General features: G+C 42.1%; 1 protein-coding gene across 1 annotated transcript in view; it reads right to left on the bottom strand.

Annotated features, from left to right (window-relative positions):
• The window catches only part of RFX8 (regulatory factor X8), a 67,692-nt gene that overhangs the window by 17,041 nt on the left and 29,465 nt on the right, over positions 1–21,186 (bottom strand). The window contains exons 2-5 of the mRNA XM_045981302.1: positions 4,115–4,225; positions 3,474–3,527; positions 1,097–1,210; positions 124–274 (exon numbers count right to left, since the gene is read on the bottom strand). Coding sequence (XP_045837258.1) covers positions 124–274; positions 1,097–1,210; positions 3,474–3,527; positions 4,115–4,225 — 430 coding nt within the window. The remainder of the gene's footprint in view (positions 1–123; positions 275–1,096; positions 1,211–3,473; positions 3,528–4,114; positions 4,226–21,186) is intronic.

Below are 21,186 nucleotides of genomic sequence, written 5' to 3'. Positions count from 1 at the left end.
TTGTGGACTGCAGTTTAGCACAGGAGGAGAAGAGTTAAGCCACCGCTGAGGTGTCCTGCCTCAATATGAAAGTTAGATCCTTCATCTACACTCACAGAATTGATTTTTTTCACTGAAACCTACCTTTGAGTTTAGAGATCTGTACAAGGGCTGGAAAACCTTCCAAGGCATTAAGTAGCCACAGCTTAAATTTCTTACTGAATAACCGGACAGTCTTCAGGTACTGAATAGAAACATCTTCCAAAAAGTCATGAAGGAGAACATCCTCGATTCCCTACAACAGAATTGTCAAGAGGCTGTGACCGCCGGCCACAGTAGACATCCTCTAGTTATAAGCGGTCACGCTCAGCCGTGCCACAAACTTGGAGAGAAAGCAACCACGCAGCCCTTGCCACTGCTCAGTGTGCGGGGTGTGCAGCCAGAATGGGATTTTTTTTTTCAAAGATCTTCAAATATTGATAATTGATTCCAAATTTTCAGAAACACTGTTTTAGCCAATAGGAGGCGGATTAAACCCAACTACTTAAGGATTGAACCCAGACTCCAGTTTTCAACCTTTGTGTTAAACACATCGAAGCACTAGGTTGTTTCCTAAAAAATAATAAAGTAAGAGGTAAAGGTTCGTGACCAGATTCGGAACCACAGAAATTATATATAACTGATCCTCCAAATAACAATAATCGCTCTGGAGGTCTAGCGTTTAAAAAAAGCAATGAGAAAACCTGGCACTTCTGTATATCCCAAAACAATTATTCCAATTACTCATTTTAAAGACTTCTTTTGTTGAAGTTACCAGAGAAAGAACTTTGACTCAGCACAGGGCTCACTAATCCCTGGAACCATAGGTCACCAGGTGTACTGGCTTTTTCTTTCCACGAGGTGACTCTTGCTGAATTTATACAGAAAAGCTGAGTTTTAGGGAAAGATCAAATGGATCCTTATCAAAAGGATGATAAATCAACATCACGATTTACTCCTTAGAGGGCCTGAAGTCCCCGGAGCCTGCAGAACAGGAGGGCTACAGTTCTAACCCCAGCATCTGGTAACGCTTTCTGGAAAGGACACAAACCGGCAAGGAAAGCGAAGGTGTTCCTACCTTGTATAGCTGCACATCGTAGCATTTAAAGAGCTGGCACACATCGGGCAATGTCAGGAGCATGACTGCGTCTTGCTGCAGAGATTTCCAGAAGGAAGTGAGCAAGTCCTCCACCTGGTGAGGGAACAGAACATACCTTCCAGAATTCATTTTGCACCTGGTGAGTCCGACCTGCAGTATATACTTAATCAGCCCCAAATGATAATGGGATGAATGTCAGTCCAGTCAACGTAGAGCTCAGCCGATCAGCTTTTCCAAGCTGAGTTTTAGAGGTGTTCTTTCCAGTAACCCAGTGAGAACTGCCATTCGGGAGGATGTGAAATGGTATTTTCGAGTTTTCTAGAATGGAGGCTGCTTCTGACCACAAGGGGGCTCCTGTTGATTTGTAGTAGGATGAGGATCTGGCCACAGGGCACAGACCAGATTAGAACAAATGTTCATTGACTGACTGATTCCCTCAATTTCTTGTCAGCTCAGAAGGACATATAACAGTATATAATCAAAGAGACCTTCTTGATAAGTTAGAATTCACCTAAGGACTGTGTGAGCAAAAGGGCACTGGTATCCTTCTCCGTGGAGGCTTCTGCTGACCCCTTTGGTTGTGGAAAAAAAATGGTGGCTTCCTTACTTTTCTTTATGTTTGTCCATACAGACTCTTCAGACTCTCTTATTGAACCAGGTGGCCAGTCTGAGACCCTTGCCTTTTTAGGATTTTTTGCGGCTCAGATATTTTGTGGCGTTGAAATCCTGACACAGGACCGAACGGTGGCTCCAGGCAAGGAGCTATTCCTGTATACAGGCTGTCAAGGAAGTGACGGCCAGCTCTCAAAGGACCTGATGATGAGCGCATGATTTGAAATCCAGTTGTTGGGGCAGTAACTCTAGGGAAGACATCTCCAAAGAGGCTCACAGATAATGAACAAAAAATGCAATAGTGTTATAAACAGGATTATTTAATTCTTTTAACTTTGGAGCATGGTTTTTGGGGGTTGGTACGTATGAATGAGGCAGCAACCATGGGCTCATCTCTGCTAACTCCCTCACCACCCTTGTCCAAAGTCATCCAATCCTGCGCGCATCTGCTTCAGAAATATTTCTCCCATTTGTCCATCTTTCTCTCTGATGTCATTGTCACTGCTCCAGACTTGACCCCTCGCCTCACTTCTCGCCTTGACTATGACAAAACCTTCTCATTGCCCTCTGCTCCGATTTGGCGATCTTGCATCACTGCTCCCCACCACCTTTTCAGTCAATCAGAATTCTTCACAGGGCATGAGCCCTTTCTAGTACCAGACTACTTTCTCCACATCCCCTCTGGTTCTCTCCTTAAGAGATATTTACATCTAGTCATAGTGACCCTTCTGCCATGTCACGCCTGAGAACATCTTGCTGCTCTTGCCTACATCATTGGTTCTACCTGGAACTCCTTTCCTACTGCAGTTTTGAGTGTCTCTGAACCTCTGCTTTTCCACTGCAATCAATAGCATCATGGCTTCCCCTTGGTAGACTCTCTAAAAAAGATACCTTTGTTATTTTTCCTCCTGGCACCCAAAACAATCTAATCAAACTGCTGTTCTAGAACTTGCCATATTGTACCACATTTATCGTTTTTTTGGCTTATATTGCTCCTTTTAGTACCAGATTATAGCTTCTTAAGCCTTATGGAGAATACCTTCCTAGTTCCAGAAATGGTACTAGTCACAGAGTAAGAATTAAGTTAATGTTTGATGAGCAAATGAAGAACGTGTCTGCTTCACTATAATGCTTTACACTGAATAAGTACTAAATGAACTCATGCTAAATGAATATTATCACCCAAAGTTGACGTACTTAGAACACTAAGTACATCAGAAAAGCTCTAATTTACATGTGTGCTTGTTTCCCTGGATTTTCTACTACAAAATATAAAATTCAGAATGGTTAAAAGATTTGGTTGTGTTTTCCACAGCCAATTCTAGAATAAAACCCAGTCATTACAACACAGGTGACCCTGCTTCAAAGTCTTGCTTCTTTTTTAGTTAACATGCATCAATAAAATGGCTCTTTAGCATTACGGAAAATTCCAAGGTAAATACTATTACCAGTATTTTATTCAAAATCAGCAGGAATTAGATCTCCAAAAACAGTTGGATTATATTTGAAGCATAAGGTTATATTAGCACCTTGGAAAATTTTCAAAGGATTAAACTGAATAAAAATATCCCCTCAGATGTCACCTCGGTATCTGTAAGTAGGTGACTTCTAAGGACTACAGTGCAATGAATTCCTACTCAACATCCCTTGAGGGGGCCTTTTCAAGTAAAATGATTAATAATGAGTCATAAATACTTGTATTTTATAGATAAAACCCTACCCTCTCCAGTTCTTGGTTCCTCACGTTTTGTAAAATATCTTGGCAATAGTTGGAGTATTCATCGGCAAGAAAGGCCATCTAGGAAGATATGGAAAATGATTTCAATTTTAAGGTCACTTCAAGAATGAACTGATCCTCAAAGACCTCTCTACGCCCTTAGTGGCTGCTGCTTATGTTGTTCTGCTCTGAGAACAGCTGAGCTCTAATGGTGTTGTTTACTTATGTGGCGCAATGCATACACATCATTGGCCTAACACGGACAGAGCTTCAATTTTGATGTCCTAAGTCCAGGGTCTGTACCACCCATTAAAGAGGCCACCAATCTCTGACCCTATCTTTCACCCTAAACCCCAGTTTCCCCCTTCATATTCCCCAGTCCCAGTTTCTAGAAAATCTGCCTATCTGTTCTCTGCTCTGTTATAGGGAAGCCCTCATTCTAGATGACACAGTGGTCCCAGGTAGAGCCTTTCTATAGGATGTGAGGGGAAGACCTGAATTTCCTGACTGCCACCAACCCCAGGAGGGAATGTTGGCACTCGGAGTTCTGGGAGAAGGCAAATATTACTCCATCTGGTTCAGATGATCACAGGCAAAATAAGAAGACATCTACTCCTCCGGGCATCAGAGGCATGAAAAGTTAGTTTCTCCCATATGTGCAAGCCTACCATTTTGTAGGAATACTTCTTTGCCAGTTCTTGCTCCCAGAATGGACATCTCCTGAATTCAGACAAAGGGGATCCAACTGGGTCTGTCCTTATCGGAGAATGATTTTCACACTAGAAACCATTTACACATGGATTATCTCTTGAAAATAAAATGCATTTTCTTGCATATAAGCCATGTAATAATCACATTACTATTACAGGTTAATGTTCTACGTAACCATCTATCCACATCTCTGGACATTTTGATCCAAGCAACATTTCCCCCTCACTTCATTCTAAAGGATATTAACTTTCCCCTATATTCTATAAACTCTGGTCATCAGGAAGCAGTTAGGACTGAATATATTACCCAAATGTGTCACTCTTGTGGTCATGTATTATATATGCTGTATAGTAACATGTGATAAAAAATACTATCTTTGAATAATTTAATACCACAAATACATTTACACAATCCTTGTCTATATAACTGTCCCTCTGAAATAAAACCATATCCTACCTAGGTCATGATGCCTGTATTATAAAAATGGTTAGTTATATCAGAAATCCCAGGGCTTGACTACCGAGGAAAATGAAGAGCACAGACTTCAGGAGGACAAATTACAGAATGGTAAAACGTTTTCATCAAGGAGGAAAAAGGTAACATGGCAGGAAGTGAATTCAGCATTCCTTCCTGCTGTCCCCTTTGAGCAAGGGAAGGCAGGATCACTCCTGGTTGATTGCAGGACCTTGATTTTATTTTAAATGACTTCTTCAAGGTTTTCCAGAATGACTTTGGAATAATTTCCATCTCAGTGGAGTAGGTAGAAATCATTCCTAGGAGTTGGAAATTGAGCTCCTGAAGTCTGCCACATTGGATTGCCACATGCATGAATGTTCTCCTCTTCATTCTCTCTCCAACCCAATGGTTTGCTTTGTGACATTACAGTTCCAAGATCAATATTTCATCTTTTGGTCTTATATCCTCAGATCTCATATACTTAGAGCCTCACCGAGCTACTCACTTATATCTTGCTTAGTAGATTGCTTATGCGGGTTTGCAGTATGTTCCTGTCTATAAGCCAGGGGAGGGCAGAGTGGCCTTCTGGACCTCCTGCACCCACCCTTATGGATAGGAGTGGCCCTCGGCCACTACCCCACAAGCTGCTACACACAATCAAGAACAGACACTGCCAGGTTCCTCATTCTCTCATGCTCCCTTGTTATCCACCCATATCACAACGAGGATCAGGGGAACTTAGGAGGCATCGTCAGCAGTATTTTCAGTGTCTGTACTACTTAACTCTTTGTGGTCCTGAACCCCTTTGAGAATCTGATGAAAGCAATTGACCCTCTCCCTGGAAAAATGCACACTATGCACTTGATATTGTGAAGATACCAAGTTGAATTTCCTCTTATTGATATTTTTAGAATATATAGAGGCATGGGTGTCTAAATAAATACATAAAGTAGTTGCACAGAAAGGTGACATCTCAAAGGATGTCATTTCCCGTGGGTGCTGTTTGGTTCCTACTGGGTTTGCACTGGGTGCTATTCAACCCCCATTCCTCCCATTTTGGAACACTGGCTTCATTTAGAATCATGGGATGGCAACCCTTGTAGTATGTGGGTGTGGGTCATCAGGAAGGATGGGGCAGTTTTGTGGAGTTCACTGGCCTGACCATCCATCTTCTATTAGAGAAGCACTAAGGAATCATCCGTCCAATTCTGGCTAGCTTCTCTTACCCACCACATCTTACCCTAACTACATCCCTTTTCTCCATAGCACACCCTGACCTCCTGTATCCATCAATGCTCCTGAGACTGATGTTGCTATGATCAAAGCCAGTGTTTCTCAACTGTGGTCCTGAAACCACCTATATCAGAATCCCTGGGAGCACTTGGGGTTCATATCCCTAGGGACCTAGTAGATCACACGAGGGCAGAAATCTGTCATTTTAATCAGCCTCCCAAGTAAGCCTTATGGATGATCCAGTCAAGAGCCAAAGTTCCAGGAAGACTGTTCTTTGTCTTGCTGCAGAAATCTCTACATTTCAACATGGTAAAAAATCACAGTTCTACCTATTCAATGTACTATGTACTATCATAGTAATGTACTACTATACATTACATACTATTGTAGTACTGTAAGAAATCATTACAAGGAAAATGTGAAAGTAATCAATTACTAAAAAAATAATAATAGAAAGCAAAGTTATGTGTTCCTGGAGTTAATTCTTTCCAGGCTCTTCCTATGAAAAGATTTTTTCTTTCAGAAAAAAAATTGACAAATTGAAATCTTTCCTTTACAATATCAACAATCAGAACTATAAAGTGAAGTATGTTATAGAAACACTGAAGTTGGAATTTCTGCAGAAGGCATTCAGGAAAGAATCAGAGGGATTCCCATTCTGGAGAAATAATTCAGCAAAATGACAAAGAAAAAAGTGGGAAATTCATTTAGATTTCATAGGTATATCAAATGCAGTTTGGGATTTTCAGTAGTTCCAAAAAATGACATTGTAATCTTCAATGAGAACGTACTGTGTGCCACACCCTAGAGATACAACGGAGGACCCTCCTGTCAATATCTGACCCTCTAGGCATTATCTGCCTCCCCTATCAATTCTCCTGAATGCTATTAGTTCTTCCTGCATCCTTGATGACACCCGTCCCTCAGTTATCACCCCCAAAGCATATGTGTCCTGTCACTCTCCTGCTAAAGATGTCTCAATGGTGGCCTGTAGTCTCTACCAGCCTTCTGTATAGGTGAAATGTAAATTCTCAACCTGGCATAGACAGGCTCTCTACCCACCTGGAGTCTATGTCTCCCCCAAATCCTCACCTCTTCCTCCTCACTGCCTGCACACCTCCCAGCATGAATGTCAACTATACCCTCAAGATGAATGCTTCCTAAAAGAAGATCCAAGTGACCCCTCCAGGATCAGCTAAAGTACATTGCGGCAGGCAGAATAATGACCACCAAAGATGTCCACATCCTAATCCCTGGAACCTCAGATGATGGGAGGGACTTGCACATGTGATTAAGGTTAAGGACCTTGAGATGGGGAGATTATCTGGATCATCCAGGTAGCTCCCATGTAATCACAAGGGTGCTTAACAGTGGGGAGCCCTTCCCAGCTGCAAAAAACCTGAGGGATGGTGGTGTGAGAAAGACTCAGCCTGCCTTTGCTGGCTTTGAAGACTGAGGAAGGGTCCATGGGCCAAGGAACAGGGGCAGCCTCAAAAGCTATAAGATAAGAAATGGATTCTCCCCTACATCCCCCAGAAGACTGTAGGCAGCACTTGATCTTTGCCTGGTGAAAGCCATGCCAGACTGTGACTTCCAGAACTGTAAGAAAATAAGTTTGTGTTTTAAGCCACTAAATTTGTGTTAAATCTTTATAGTAGCAATAGCAAATGAACACAGGCCACCTCTTCCATGAAACTTTCCCTAATCACTCTGACCCACTACAACCTTTCTCCTCCAGTCACACTTTGGACTTCACAATCTACCTACAGCCTACCCTGCCCATTCCATAGCACACTAGTTATTTCATGTTTATCTTAGTTTCTCAACCCTGAAACTGTATTCTATTCAAGTACAGAGAGTAGGCTTTTGTTTGTTTTTACTTTTCTTTCACACCTCATCCAGTCCCCAGGAGGGCCGGTCACGAAAAAAGGTTCTGAAAAGTCATTCATTCAATGACACCTATCAACAAGACAGTGTCAAAGTACTACCATGTCATCTTGGCCAACTGAAGTGAAATTCAATGTGTGACGTCATAGATTAGCTATTGATAGTTCTGGTGTCCTAATTCAAAGAGCTATAACTGTAATATGGAGACATTTTCACACAAATTCATTGCTAACAACCTATACCTCATTCTTAATTATAGCAAAAGAAACACAAACAGCTGCTATACAGAGAACAGTAAGCTCCTTGAGGACCTCTGTCCCAGCATTGTGGGTGGCACACTGTGGATAATGAACAACCCTGGTCAAAAGAGTGAGTGGTTAAGGATCATACATAATATGAACATTAAGCACAGGAAAAGAGTTGTATTTGATCAAGCAATTATTGAATATTGTAGGGTCTATTATAGTAAATCTATTTTATTCCATACTCACTGTTCCTTCTTGTTGGATAATGCTGTTATAATTAGTCGATTTTTCAAAACCAATGATATCTCCACTGTGACAGAACAGATAACAGAGAAATAATTTTAGTAAGCCACCTGTTTCTGAAGTATGAAGTGTTCATCTTTTTCTTTTCTTCTTTTCTTTCTCTTTCTTTCTTTCTTTCTTTCTTTCTTTCTTTCTTTCTTTCTTTCTTTCTTTCTTTTTCGTTTTCTTTTCTTTTTTCTTTTCTTTTTTTTGCATCAAGTTTACGTACATGGGGTGTAATTTTTATTTCAAGACCCTCCTCCAGGTTTCTATACACAACTGGTGATTAGCACCTGCTTGGAGTTAAAAAAATCAATTTCTGTAACTATAACCATATATTTCTTTTGAAGGGTTTATTTCCCTTAGAAGTAAAGTTATGGGGGTGCCTGGGTAGCTCAGTGGCTTAAAGCCTCTGCCTTCAGCTCAGGTCATGATCCCAGGGTCCTGGGATCGAGCCCCACATTGGGCTCTCTGCTCGGCAGGGAGCCTGCTTCCTCCTCTCTTTCTGCCTGCCTCTCTGCCTACTTGTGATCTCTGTCTGTCAAATAAATAAATCAAATCTTTAAAAAAAAAAAAAAGAAGTAAAGTTATGATGTCACCATGGGTAGAACTTGCTCCTGAGAGAGAAGAAAAATTAGCATGGAAATGAGGTCTTACACTTTCTGATTTGGGGTTTTTAAAATGATCAATTCAGAAAAGACAATATCCTCTGATGTATGTAACACAGCACCTTCACAGAACAAGGAAATGGAGAATAATGAGATGTACATTGCATTTCACTATGTCTCAGATTCATACCTTATAATGAAGACAGTTGTATGTCATGGAGAACATTCAGTCCTCTCCATGCGGTGTGGGATAATTTCCCTTTAATGCTGGGTATTTGAGACACTGGGAGCCCAGGGACGACCCTCTTTGTGTAGGAAATGTGTATTTTCTGGATGCTAGGAGAGGTGGCCTCTCCTTCCCAGTTCCCCCACCATCCCCAGAGCTGTAGCTGCTCTGTCTACTCTAAGTCAATACATATCTTTACACCTGATTGTTTCAACTCACATAAACATACAAAGAGGAAGGCAGTAGACTAGTGCTCTGCTTCTGGAAGCAAGGCAATGGTCTTCAAGGTAGGAAGACCTGGGAGGAGGTCAGAGTCCGGGGGCACAGGGGAGATGGAGGTCACTGGCTTTCATCTCATACAGGCAGAGACTACAGCCCCTCCCATTTTCTCCAAATCCCCAGAAGCTCTCCTAAAGGTTTGTCTCTGTCCAGTCTCCAACTCAAGTTTTGGGAAACTGGGCCAAATACTTCACAACGTTTCCACATAATATTCTATTTCAAAACAGGGCAAATAGATTTAGGGTCTGGATATGAAACTACCAGAAAACCACCCTCTTCGCCTTCCATTAGGAGTTGTTATCACAATGGGAATTGCACTTTGGAGTGCTCAATGACAAGAGAGTTTCAGAACATAGGATCTGGTCAACCTTCCCTCCACATAGCATGATGGATTAATGGATGATGCAAGGAGATCCATAGGTGAAGAATTTGAGATGTCTTGGAATTCCACTTGTCATATCTCAATTATCTCTTGGGTAGGTATGGACAATGATGGTTTCTCCAGGTAAAATTTGTAAGGTGCCCATTGCCACACAGGTTCTGGGACATTGCCTCAAGACCAACAAACAATAAATAAAACACTGGATAAAACCTAGAGTGAAAGAAGACAGAAGAGGGGCACCTGGGTGGCTCAATTTGGCTCAGGTCATGATCCGAGAGTCCTAGGGTTGAGCCCTGCATCAGGCTCCCTCCTCAATGGGGAGCCTGCTTCTCCCTCTGCCCCTCCTCACTGCTTGTGTTCTCTGTCTCACTCTCTCTCAAATAAAAAAATAAAATAAAATAAAATATCTTTAAAAAAAAAAGACAGAAGAAAATGTCAGAAATGAAAGTTCACTGAGTAAAGGGCTGATGGAAGAGGAATTTAAGTACAAATATATAGTCATCAGCCTTTAAGAGATGTTCTAAAAAATCACTTGTGAGGCCTTTTCTCAACTAAATTGGAAGAAGAGCAATTTCTCTACAATTCTATATTGTGTTAATATGCTACTCCTAATATATTTTCTTTGGGAAATGAATGCAAGACCATGGTATGAATATATTCAGCCCCATCCATCCATCCATCCATCCATCCGTCCATCCGTCCATCCATCCATCTGCCATTGCCTCATCAAATATTTACCACATGCCTAGTATGTCAGGTATTGCACTAGGCCTTGGGGGATATAACTGTGGTCATGATGGACAGTCTGTTCTCACAGAGATGACAATCCATAAAAAAGATGTCACATAAATAACTGCAAAGACATTGCATGGGAGTTAGGACAGTTGAAGTATAGGGTGTTAGGGAATATATGCTGGAGGGGAGAGGCTATCCCCTTGTTAGTTCGACAGTTTACATGCCCATAAATCAGCAGCTTGACAAACTCAGAAGGGTTTCACTTGTGATTAGTTAGCCCTTCTGGTTGGTACTTATCACAAGACTGTACTTGGATAGCACTTACTAAACCTTTCGATGATGACAGCCATCTTCATGGGATATTCCTTTAGCTACTTAGAAACAGAAGTCTGGAAGCTATGAGGTTTGGTTTCTGACTTAAAAGAACAAGGGAAACCCTCTGCCTTATTGTTCAGCCCCTCTGCCCCAACCCTGATTCTGGTAGCTTTGCAAGCCAATCAGTTGAGAGCAATACTCTCAATTTTTTAGGATTTGTAATTGCAACTCCCAAGTGCCTACCATGTGTTCAATGTGGTATATGAGTTTAATTCAACAGTCACTGAAAGGAGGGAGGGGTTACCCTCCTCACTGTTAAAAGGAGGCTGAAAGTGAACCCCATGCCACATAGAGATCTTTGTGTGTCAGACTAGGGGACACAATCCCACTGTTCTCACTGGGATATTATTTTATTTTTATAGCATTTATGTATTTGACAGACAGAGATCACAAGTAGGCAGAGAGGCAAGCAGTGGGGGGCGGTGGGGGAAGGCAGGCTCCCCACTGAGCAGAGAGTCCTATGTGGGGCTCAATCCCAAGATCCTGAGATCATGACCTCAGCCGAAGGCAGAGACTTAACCCACTGAGCGACCCAGGCGCCCCTCTTCTTATAGCATATAAATTGGGGGATTTTGTTCTTTGAAATAACAGTGACAGGAAAAATAAAATCTCCTGTTCAAAGACAGATGTTAACAAAAGTGTCTGTCTTCTTCTGGTCAGAGGATGACACCTTGCTTGTTCAAAAGAATGGCAAGGCTGCCTCTTCTAACCTTTGGGATCCCTTAATTCAGGTCAATGGCTCATAACATGGGCCTGGGCTCAGTGCAATCCTATCTATTTATTTAAAAAATTACCTAGTCTCCAAGGCCCCCTTCAAGCAAAGACGCATGATAGTATGCACCAGTTAATGAGAGAGAAAGAAGCAGTATCACGGCCAGGCTACAAAGCAGGTGAGCAGAAGATCAGTGATGGAGACCAGACTTCTGGTAAGAGAGGGATCCATGGAGGCCCAGGTCAGAGGGACTGGCACTCAGACGATCTGGCCAAATAGGCCAAATGGACACTGCCTTGGCCCCATGCTTCAGTCTTAAGACAAGGCTGGGCTGAGCTAGAAAGGAAGACTATGGTAGACATGTGGAGTCTACCACTCAAGAGGAGGGGCAACAAGGGTAGGGAGGCCAAAGCAGCATTGGAGGTGATGGTTTCAGCTCTTGGGGTACCAGTCAGGATGGCCTCATGTTCTCGGGGTCACTGCCACTGCATCACTTCCTGTGTGCGGTTCTGACTCAGTCCTTTGCGACATTTATTAGATTGTGGTCAAAAGCATAGTCATTGCTGAAATATGGTTCTAATAAAACCACACCAACATCCAGAGCCAGCCTTGCCATGAACGAAGGGCTTCCAGTCCAAGAGATCTCCTTCCACCATTCCCTGAGGCCTCAGATGCTTCAATGGTGCCAAATCATGGGGGAAGCCCATGATTCAGAAGGGACCCCAAGTCAAGTCTGCCCAGTGAAGTCACTTGTGTTCCTGGTAAACTGTCTTCTCAGCTCCTGATCCACAGGGTACAAGCCAGCCCAGGCCCAGGATGTCAGGATTTAACCACTAGGAATTGGGAGAGGCCAGGAGGTACTGCAAAGAGTCCCCTGGAAATGGAAGGAGAGAGACCTGGGATGAAGGAAGGCTCAGAATTCACAAAGTACAATAGAGAATCTCAAGCAGATGCCATACTGAGCACAGAGCTGGACGTAGGCTCCATCTCACGACCTTCAGATCATGACTTGAGCTGAAATCAAGAGTCAGGCACTTAACTGACTGAACCACCCAGGCACCCCATTTCTTTTCTTTCTTTCTTTTTTTTTAAAGATTTTATTTATTTATTTGACAGACAGAAATCACAAGTAGGCAGAGAGAGAGAGGAGGAAGCAGGCTCCCTGCAGAGCAGAGAGCTCGACGTGGGGCTCAATCCCAGAACCCTGGGATCATGACCTGAGCTGAAGGCAGAGGCTTTAACCCACTGAGCCACCCAGGCGCCCCATCACCCCATTTCTTTAGTTAGATTTTATAATCAATTTGGCTAAAGAAGGATCCCGTATGAACAGGACTAAGGCGTCATTATATGGCACATAATTCATCTTTCTTTTTCTTCCATAAAATCTTTCAAACGCACTGTTAGCTTAATATGCTTTTTGGCATTTGGCTTTCTTTTAGTCTAACTACAATTTGCATTCACATTCTTAGGTTTTGACATCATTTGTCATTAATCCAGGCTTTCATTTACATCATTTTGGCCTCTTAATTTTTCCTCTCAAATCACCCAACAGCAGTGAAACAACTTGAAGCAATTGCAAAGGTAAGAGGATAAAAATGTAATAAAATCTAATTTGTGGACCATACTTGTTTGGTGTCCAATTGCAGAACAAAGTTGCTTCATCTTCTAATCATTAAGGGACCTAATTTCAATTTTTACTCAAAGCACATGAATAGTTATGTTTCGGTTTGATTAGGAGAAGATGAACTTAACTTGATGCATATTTTTATAACTGAAATTAAAATCGTAAATGTATGTAGTCATATAAGGACGTGTGTCATTAAGATTGCAAAAGAAGCTTTCTTTGGTATAATTTTGCTCCCACTAATGCTATTAATCACTACAATCCACTGAGCATTTATTTATTGCTAACTGCTTTACTTTGTATTACCTAAATTCTTCCAACAATCCACGAGGTAGGTAGATCATAATTATTATCCCCACTTTATATACTGGACAAGAGAAACAATTCAAAGATCTAGAGACCCAGCTCTGACTCAGAGCTTCATCTCTATTAACCATTCTACTATTCTATCTTGCGAGATGTATATGTAGGATAAAAAATAGTATACTTGAGGGGCGCCTGGGTGGCTCAGTGGGTTAAGCCGCTGTCTTCGGCTCAGGTCATGATCTCAGGGTCCTGGGATCGAGTCCCGCATCGGGCTCCCTGCTTAGCGGGGAGCCTGCTTCCCTCTCTCTCTCTCTGCCTGCCTCTCTATCTACTTGTGATCTCTCTGTCAAATAAATAAATAAAATCTTTAAAAAAAATAGTATACTTGAGAAGGACAAAGTAAGACACGAGGTATTGAAATTTAAAATAGAAAAGAACTACCTTATTTTTTAAAAAATGGTTTGCTGAGTGTTGTTTGTGGATTAGTCATATTCTGCATTGGGGGCTGCTGCTTTTTATAGTGCTTAAATGTACCCTGACCCATTAGATTTTATGAACAACTTAATTGCAAATGATGACTGCAGGGAACAACCTGGGAAATGCTGAGAGACTAACTCATTCACATTCACCCTCTTGAAGTAAAACTCAGCAACCAGAAGTCAAGTTTCACCGGCAGACAGCAAATAGCACGTTGCCTTGTAGTGCTGGCACTAGCTGGAGCTGGGTGAGGGAGGGAGGCTTTGAGCAAATTGGATCGTCCAGTATTCGTGAGCTTAGGAGCATTACCTGCTTTCAAAATCTTTTCCAAACAAGGGTACAGTCTAGGGTATAATTCTCCAAGTGTATGTTTCTTGAGCTGCTAGACAGCAACCAGGTAAGGTGTATTTTTTTAACCTTAACGAGTTCTAACCAGTCTTGAAAACTATAGGGTGGACAGGGCCAAAAAGCGGGTTGCAACTTGGATACCTTATTAGTGCCTGAGAGTTAGGCCCTCTGGGCTCCTCACAACCAGGAGGGCTCAGCCCCTGCCGGGTGCCATGGCTCCACAAACAGAAGGAGAAGACGCCCTTCCTGGGTCTGGAGAAAGACTCTGAAGGAACTGTTGGTATTCTCTCTGACATCATTAGGTCTGTGGCGCCCACAATTGCCAGGCTGACAGCTCCCTGTGAACTCATTCTCCTTAAGGGGGGTGTGGTCTGAAAGATGAACCCTTTGCCTTTCTGCTTTGTTGGCACAACTAGCCGGCTGCGGACCCACAGCCCCAGATTCGGTGGGCTCGGGGCCACGGAGGCAGCCCCTTGAGCTCATAGGCTGGCAGAAGAACAAAGGACTGAAGAACAAAGGCATGGAATGTTGAAGGCACAATTTTAGAAGCTTTTTAAAGGCTTTTAATATCCTAAGTTGGAAAAGCTGGGTGGGAGAGAGAGAAAGAGGTGGAGAGAGGGAGATTGTTGTTGGGGGAGGAATGAGGGCAAGGGTTAGTTTCCATATTTCCTGAGAGAAACATGAGACTCTCTACAATTGATTTCGGAACTTACATTAGGTAGAATGGGGATTCATCTATTTGCAAAATGACAAAAAATTTTCCTTGGAACACAGCAACAGGGATTTTGCCTCAGAGGCAGAGCATAACAGTGAATTAGGCACAATAATACACACACTCTCCCTCCATCCCCCACTTCTCCCCAGATAATAATAAAGCATTTTATACTCTGGCCTTAATTCTTCAGTGAGTTTCTAGGTCAGCAATTATACCCAGGTCCAAGTCTCAATCTGGTTGCCAGCTAAACAGGATTGGAATCTGAGGAGGCCTATTGCCTGTAAAATTATGTTACCCCGGAGAGGGGAGCAGAAGGGAAAAACGTTCTGGATTTTGTGAAGGGGTTCTTTTCATATGGTGCACACTGCATATTTATAGTTTTTGTTTTTGTTTTTTTTTTCAAAAAAAAAACCTCAAACTTTTCCTTTGCTTTGAAAATCAAACCTCGGTCTCTCCTTGGTTCAGGGCAGACGCTGCCTCAGCAATTTTGAGAGAAATTCAGCACCACCCCCACTCCAGCCCAGTGCAAGCCAATGCCATTGAGACTTGGGACTACTGATTCACTCCTTGGCCACCTATTTAGGTGGCCAGTGAAGGGGATCATCAGTGCTGCTGTCCCTGGCTCTGGATCCTGTCTTCCTGCTGCTTCTGCTTGAGTGAGAGTTGGGTGGGATGGATGATGTCAGAGACCTGGGCATCAGAACTTCTATACTGATGAGCTTTATTGGAGCCATATTGGAAGAGCAATATGGAGGAAAGATGGAGGAGATAGGGGCTCATATTGAGACTAGATTTATTTTAATTAGATTATATGCTTCTTTGTAGTGCTTGGTGGTGGTGGTGAAGAGGCAGCAAAGTCCCCCAAAGCCACCCCTTTTCTACCAAACCTGTTTCCTTGCCAAATCTCTAATGCTGATGCTCTTATTGGTGTTGCCATGTCTTTCCTTAACGCAAGGTCCTAGGGGAGCAAAAGACAAACAGAATACCCTTGAACAGCAAGCACACCTCTCAATAACTCAGAGGGTTGTTGCTGGGAATGGAATATATTCCACTCTAAGACACCCCTAACAAGTCATGCTCTTAAAAACCAAAACAACCTAACGACAACAAAACCTAAATTCAGAGTCCTATTCTTCTCTTAAGAAAGTTTCATAACAACGTTTTTTAAATTAGACCACACATAGAGAAGTGCCTGCTTCACCAGGGCATTCAACTTTTGGGAACTACAAATAAACTCATCTGTGGTTTGGTGGGGTTTCCCCTCTGTGTTTTAAACACTGGGGAGATCATGCTCTTGGAGGTGAATGTAAGAACACACTTGAGCCGACATAACTGCCTGCTGCCCTTTGGGGTTGAAGACTTCCAAGAGTGCAAGGCCTGTGGGGACCCCTCTTGTTGTGCACCTCTTGACTCTAAGGAGTCCTGCTTGTTTAGACTAATGAGACCGTTTAAGGTCTCCAGAAGAAAAACAACTGGGCTGCCATTGCAAATTCCACACAGAGGAACGTGCAGGAGAGTGCTTTGAAATAAAGGAAAGACCTGAACTCTGTGAGAAGAGAGAATGGGTATGAGCAGAAGGAGAAATAAGACATCTGCAGATATGGCCTTGAGAAGTAGGCAGGGGACCACTGTGGGGAGACTTCATGGGAGCTGTCCTCATGTAGGATTAGGCCTCATTTATTATTTGAAATTGAAATTTTTAATTGATGTAACTGTACATTGACATATGATGATTTGGAGAGCTTCCTTTGCCCAATTCCCCCCAATGCTAACATTTTGCAGAACTATAGTACAATATCGCAACCCGGATACTGACATTGATACAATTCACTGATCTTACTCAAATTTCCCAAGTTTTACTTAAACTCATTTTTGTGTGTATTTAGTGCTCTATAATTTTATCACCTATAGAGATTTGTGTATCCATCCCACCACAGACAACATAGAGAACTCATGATCACAAGGATCCTTGTGTTGCCCCCCCATCACCACAGCCATCTCTTTCTTCTCCACCTCCAGGACTCTGGCAATCACTAACTTGTCCTCTACTTTATTTTATTTTTTTTTATTATTTTTATTAACATATAATGTATTATTTGCCCCAGGGGCACAGGTCTGTGAATCATGAGGCTTACACATTTCACAGCACTCACCATAGCACATACCCTCCCCAATGTTGTCCTCTATTTTAAAAACTGTCATTTCAAAATGTTTTATAAATGGAATCAAAGGATACAGAATCTTTAGAGACAGGAGTTTTTTCACTCAGCATTTAGAGATCTATCCAAGCTGTTATAACAATAGTTTATTCCTCTTTGTTGTTGAGTAATATTCCATGGTATGGCTGTACCAGAGTTTGTTTAACCATTCACCCAGTGAAGCAAATCAGGGCTGATTCTAATTTTTGCTGTTGTAAAGAAAGCTGTTATGAACATCTATGTATGGGTTTTAATTTTTTTGCTATTTTTAAAGTAGATTTCTTATTTTAGAGAGAGAGAGCACAAGTAGGAGGAGCACAGAGGAGAGACTCTCAAGCAGACTCCACAGTGAGCATGGAGCCTGCAAGGGACTCCATCTCACAACTGTGAGATCATAACCTGACCTGAAACCATGTAGCACCCCTGTACAGGTTTTTATGTGGATATAATTTTTCATTTGTGTGGGGTAAATGTCCAAGAGTACAATTGATAGTTTGGATGTTAATTGTATGTTTAGTTGTATAAAAACCGCCAAACCGGGCTGCCCAGGTGGCTCAGTGGTTAAGCATCTGCCTTCGGCTCAGGGGTCCCAGGGTCCTGGGACTGAGCCCTGTGTTGGGCTCCCTGCTCAGTGGGGACTCTGCTCCCTCTACTGCTCCCCTTGCTTGTGCTTTTTCTCTTTCTCTTAAATAAATCTTAAAAAAAAAAAACAAAACCTGCCAAACTATTTTGCATTCCTACCATCAATGTATGTATGAGTGATGCAGCATCTCTGAATCCTCATCAGCACTTGGTGCTTGCTGCTGTTTTTTCATTTTAGTCAGTCTGATAGGTATGCAGTGATATGCCATTGTGATGCTAATTTGCATTTCCATAATGATTAATGATGCTGATCATTCTTTCATGTGTTTATCTGCCATGTGTGTATATCCTCTTCAGTGAGATGAAAATTTGTGTCTTTCGCCCATTTTCTAAATGGATTTTTTTTTTTATTGCTGAGGTCTGAGAATTCTTTATATATATACTAGGTACTAGTCCTTTGACAGATATGGTAACTTCAAATACTTTCTCCCAATTTGTAAATTGTCTTTCCATACCCTTCATAGTCTTTCACAGAACAAAATTTTTAATTTTGATAAGGTCCAACTTATTAGCTTTTCCTTTTATGGACTGTTATTCTGTTATCAAGTCTCAGAATTTTTGCCTAATCCTAGGTCCCAAGATTTTCTATTTTTTTTAAAGTTTAATATTTTTATGGTTTAAAAGTAAGTCTGTGATCGATTTTGAGTTAATTTTTGTATAAGTTGTGAAGCTTAGTTGTGAGTGGTTTCCATCTCCCCCCCACATGTGGATATCTAGTTTTTCTAGCAGCATTTGTTGAAAATCTAGTCTCCTTCCATTGAATTACCTTTGCACCTTTGTGAAAAGCCAGTTGAGCATATTTGAGTGGATCTATTTCTGGGTTTTCTACTCTGTTCCATTGATCTGTGTCTGTGTCTCCACCAAAAGCACACTGCTGTCTTGATTACTGTAGCTACATTACAGTAGTGTTTCCTCCCACTTAATTCTTCTTTGTCAAGATTGTTTGAACTATTTTAGGGCCTTGCCTTTCCCTATAACTTTTAGAATAAGCTTGTCTGTGTCCACAAAAATCCTTGCTGGGATTTTTTAAAAAACAACCTCACTGAGAGATAATTCACATACCATACAATTCACCCATTTAAAGAGTGCAATTCAATGTTTTCTTCACATATTCATAGGGTCATACAATTGTGCAGAAAAGAGATAACATAGTGGTATTGAGACTGCTCTCCTTAGAAAGGCCTCCTTGGCTGGAGTCTGGGAACTTGGTTCCCAGAGTGTTCCCAGTCAACAGTTAACTGATAAGAGTAGTTCCCTGTGCCTAGACTGTTTGTGCAAACAATATAGTTTATGTAGAATAACATACTTTCTTTTTGGGAAACTGTCATTTTGGTGCATGCTAGGAAGAATGTCCTTATGACCAGCCCCCAATAAAAACTTTGAGTGTAGAGTCTCCTAATGGGCCTACCTGAGCCCATATATATGTGCTGTTGTGTTTTTGTTACACAGAGGAGTGTGCTCTTTGTGGCCCCTCATGGGAGAGCAAGAGCATATGGAAGTCTGCACATAGATTCCTCCAGACCTCTGCCTATTTTCCCCTTATGCTCCAAGTGTATATCCTTACTATGTCTCTGTAGTATATTTTAGCCATAAGTATGAATATATTGTTTTGGTTTGCCTGATTTATCTTGTGCCACCCAGCCTCCCAGCTGGTGCAGCCTGAGGGAGCTGGAGGGCTTTTCCAAGACTGCCTGGGGGATCTCTCTCTCTGGGTGCAGTGGGGACAGAGGCTTCCGGACTAGGCCACTTGCTATAGTTGAGTCTCCTTGACAGATTAGCTCACACTCTTTAGTGTATCTCTTTTGGTGAAAAAAAGGTGTCTCAGACCCAGCAAATAATGAGAAGCCTTTCTCTGGCTGTTTATTTTTGGTGGAATGCCCTGTTGCTGCCCCTTGCTTAATATTATTAGAGGAACTAGAGAAGAAATGAGTCTACCCAGAGGCCTTGTCTTGTCATGCTAGGGAGGGGGGTGGGAAACAGCGGGTCTGGGTGATTGGGGGAAGATACAGGGTGCCCTATCACTGTGCTGGTTGTGCAGTCCTTGGGGTCTCCAACCAGCTCAGTTTTCTTCTTACCACCTTTCAGAGTTTTCCTTTGCTTCTTGCATTATTTCCAATGTTTACAGTTGTATTTAGCAGGGAAAGGCAGAAAGAAATGTATCTATGCCATCTTGTTCCAACCAAAAGTCCCTACATCATCATATTTTAACTCATCATATTTTAATTTGTTAGGCACAATCATATAATCAAGCATTCCAACTATTGGTAACATTAATTTATAATATATACACGGTCTACTTTCAGAAGGTTTCTGAGGCAGCTAGGATAATGTACAGGGAACAAGATAGTGTAGTTTCATTTGTCCTTTCCACCTCCCTCTAATACAAATAAATACCCTGGAACTTTTACGGTGGGTCATAAAAAGGCTCCGAAGCCTGTAAAGAAGAAGGTGAACTGCTAGAGTCTTCTTGCCACAGTGTGGTGAGTGTCCTGGGTTTTCTTTCTATGTCCCATACGTAGCTGAACTGGTATTGGAGAGAACTGTAGCCCCGAACTGTCAATAGGCATAGACATAAATCTTAAGAAAAATCTGCATTCCCTGAACAAAGGACAAGGAGAAGGAAGCTTAACAGAGACCTGGAGTGGGCTGCTAACCTTGCTTCTGGAGCATGGGCTGGCAACCCAGTCGGACCACAGTGGCAGCCTTAACATCGAGGTGAGCTGACCTACCCTCCAACTCCACATCCAGGGCACTGACCAGGTGGGATAATCCACCTGCATAGACAATACTGAATCCTTTACCCAATTCAATAGAGCACAGAAGGGTAGGCATGCTATCCACAGGAACAATGCCAGCAGAACCTGATATTTCCCTGCCCGACACCAACCATAAAAGAACCCAGGTTCAGCCACTCTGGCTTTCTGCATTCCACACAGAAAGTGGACCAGGGAAGCAGGTTCAGCTCCTATAGGTAGCACCAGTAAGGGATTGATCATAAGTCCATGCAATGTCAGAAGAATGAAGCAGACCAGAACAGGGTGCAAGGGCTCCGAAAACTAAACTGTCTTTAGGACAACGGTACACAAAAGTAGTCCAGAACCTATATGTTCCACCTAAACCAGGTGACTGCCTGCTAAAGGAGAAGATTTAAATAGGATCAAAAATATAATGTCATAACACAAATGCTCAGGATACAATAGAAAATCAACAGAAAATGCCCAGGTTACAATAGAAAAATATGTAGATCAATGGAACAAAATAGAAGGCCAGTAGAAAACCCATAGATACATGGTCAATTA

Source organism: Meles meles, chromosome 16, assembly GCF_922984935.1.
Source record: "Meles meles chromosome 16, mMelMel3.1 paternal haplotype, whole genome shotgun sequence".
Classification (NCBI taxonomy): Eukaryota; Metazoa; Chordata; class Mammalia; order Carnivora; family Mustelidae; genus Meles; species Meles meles.
Note: the sequence above shows the minus strand (reverse complement) of the source record. Positions and strands in the feature narration are given on the sequence as shown.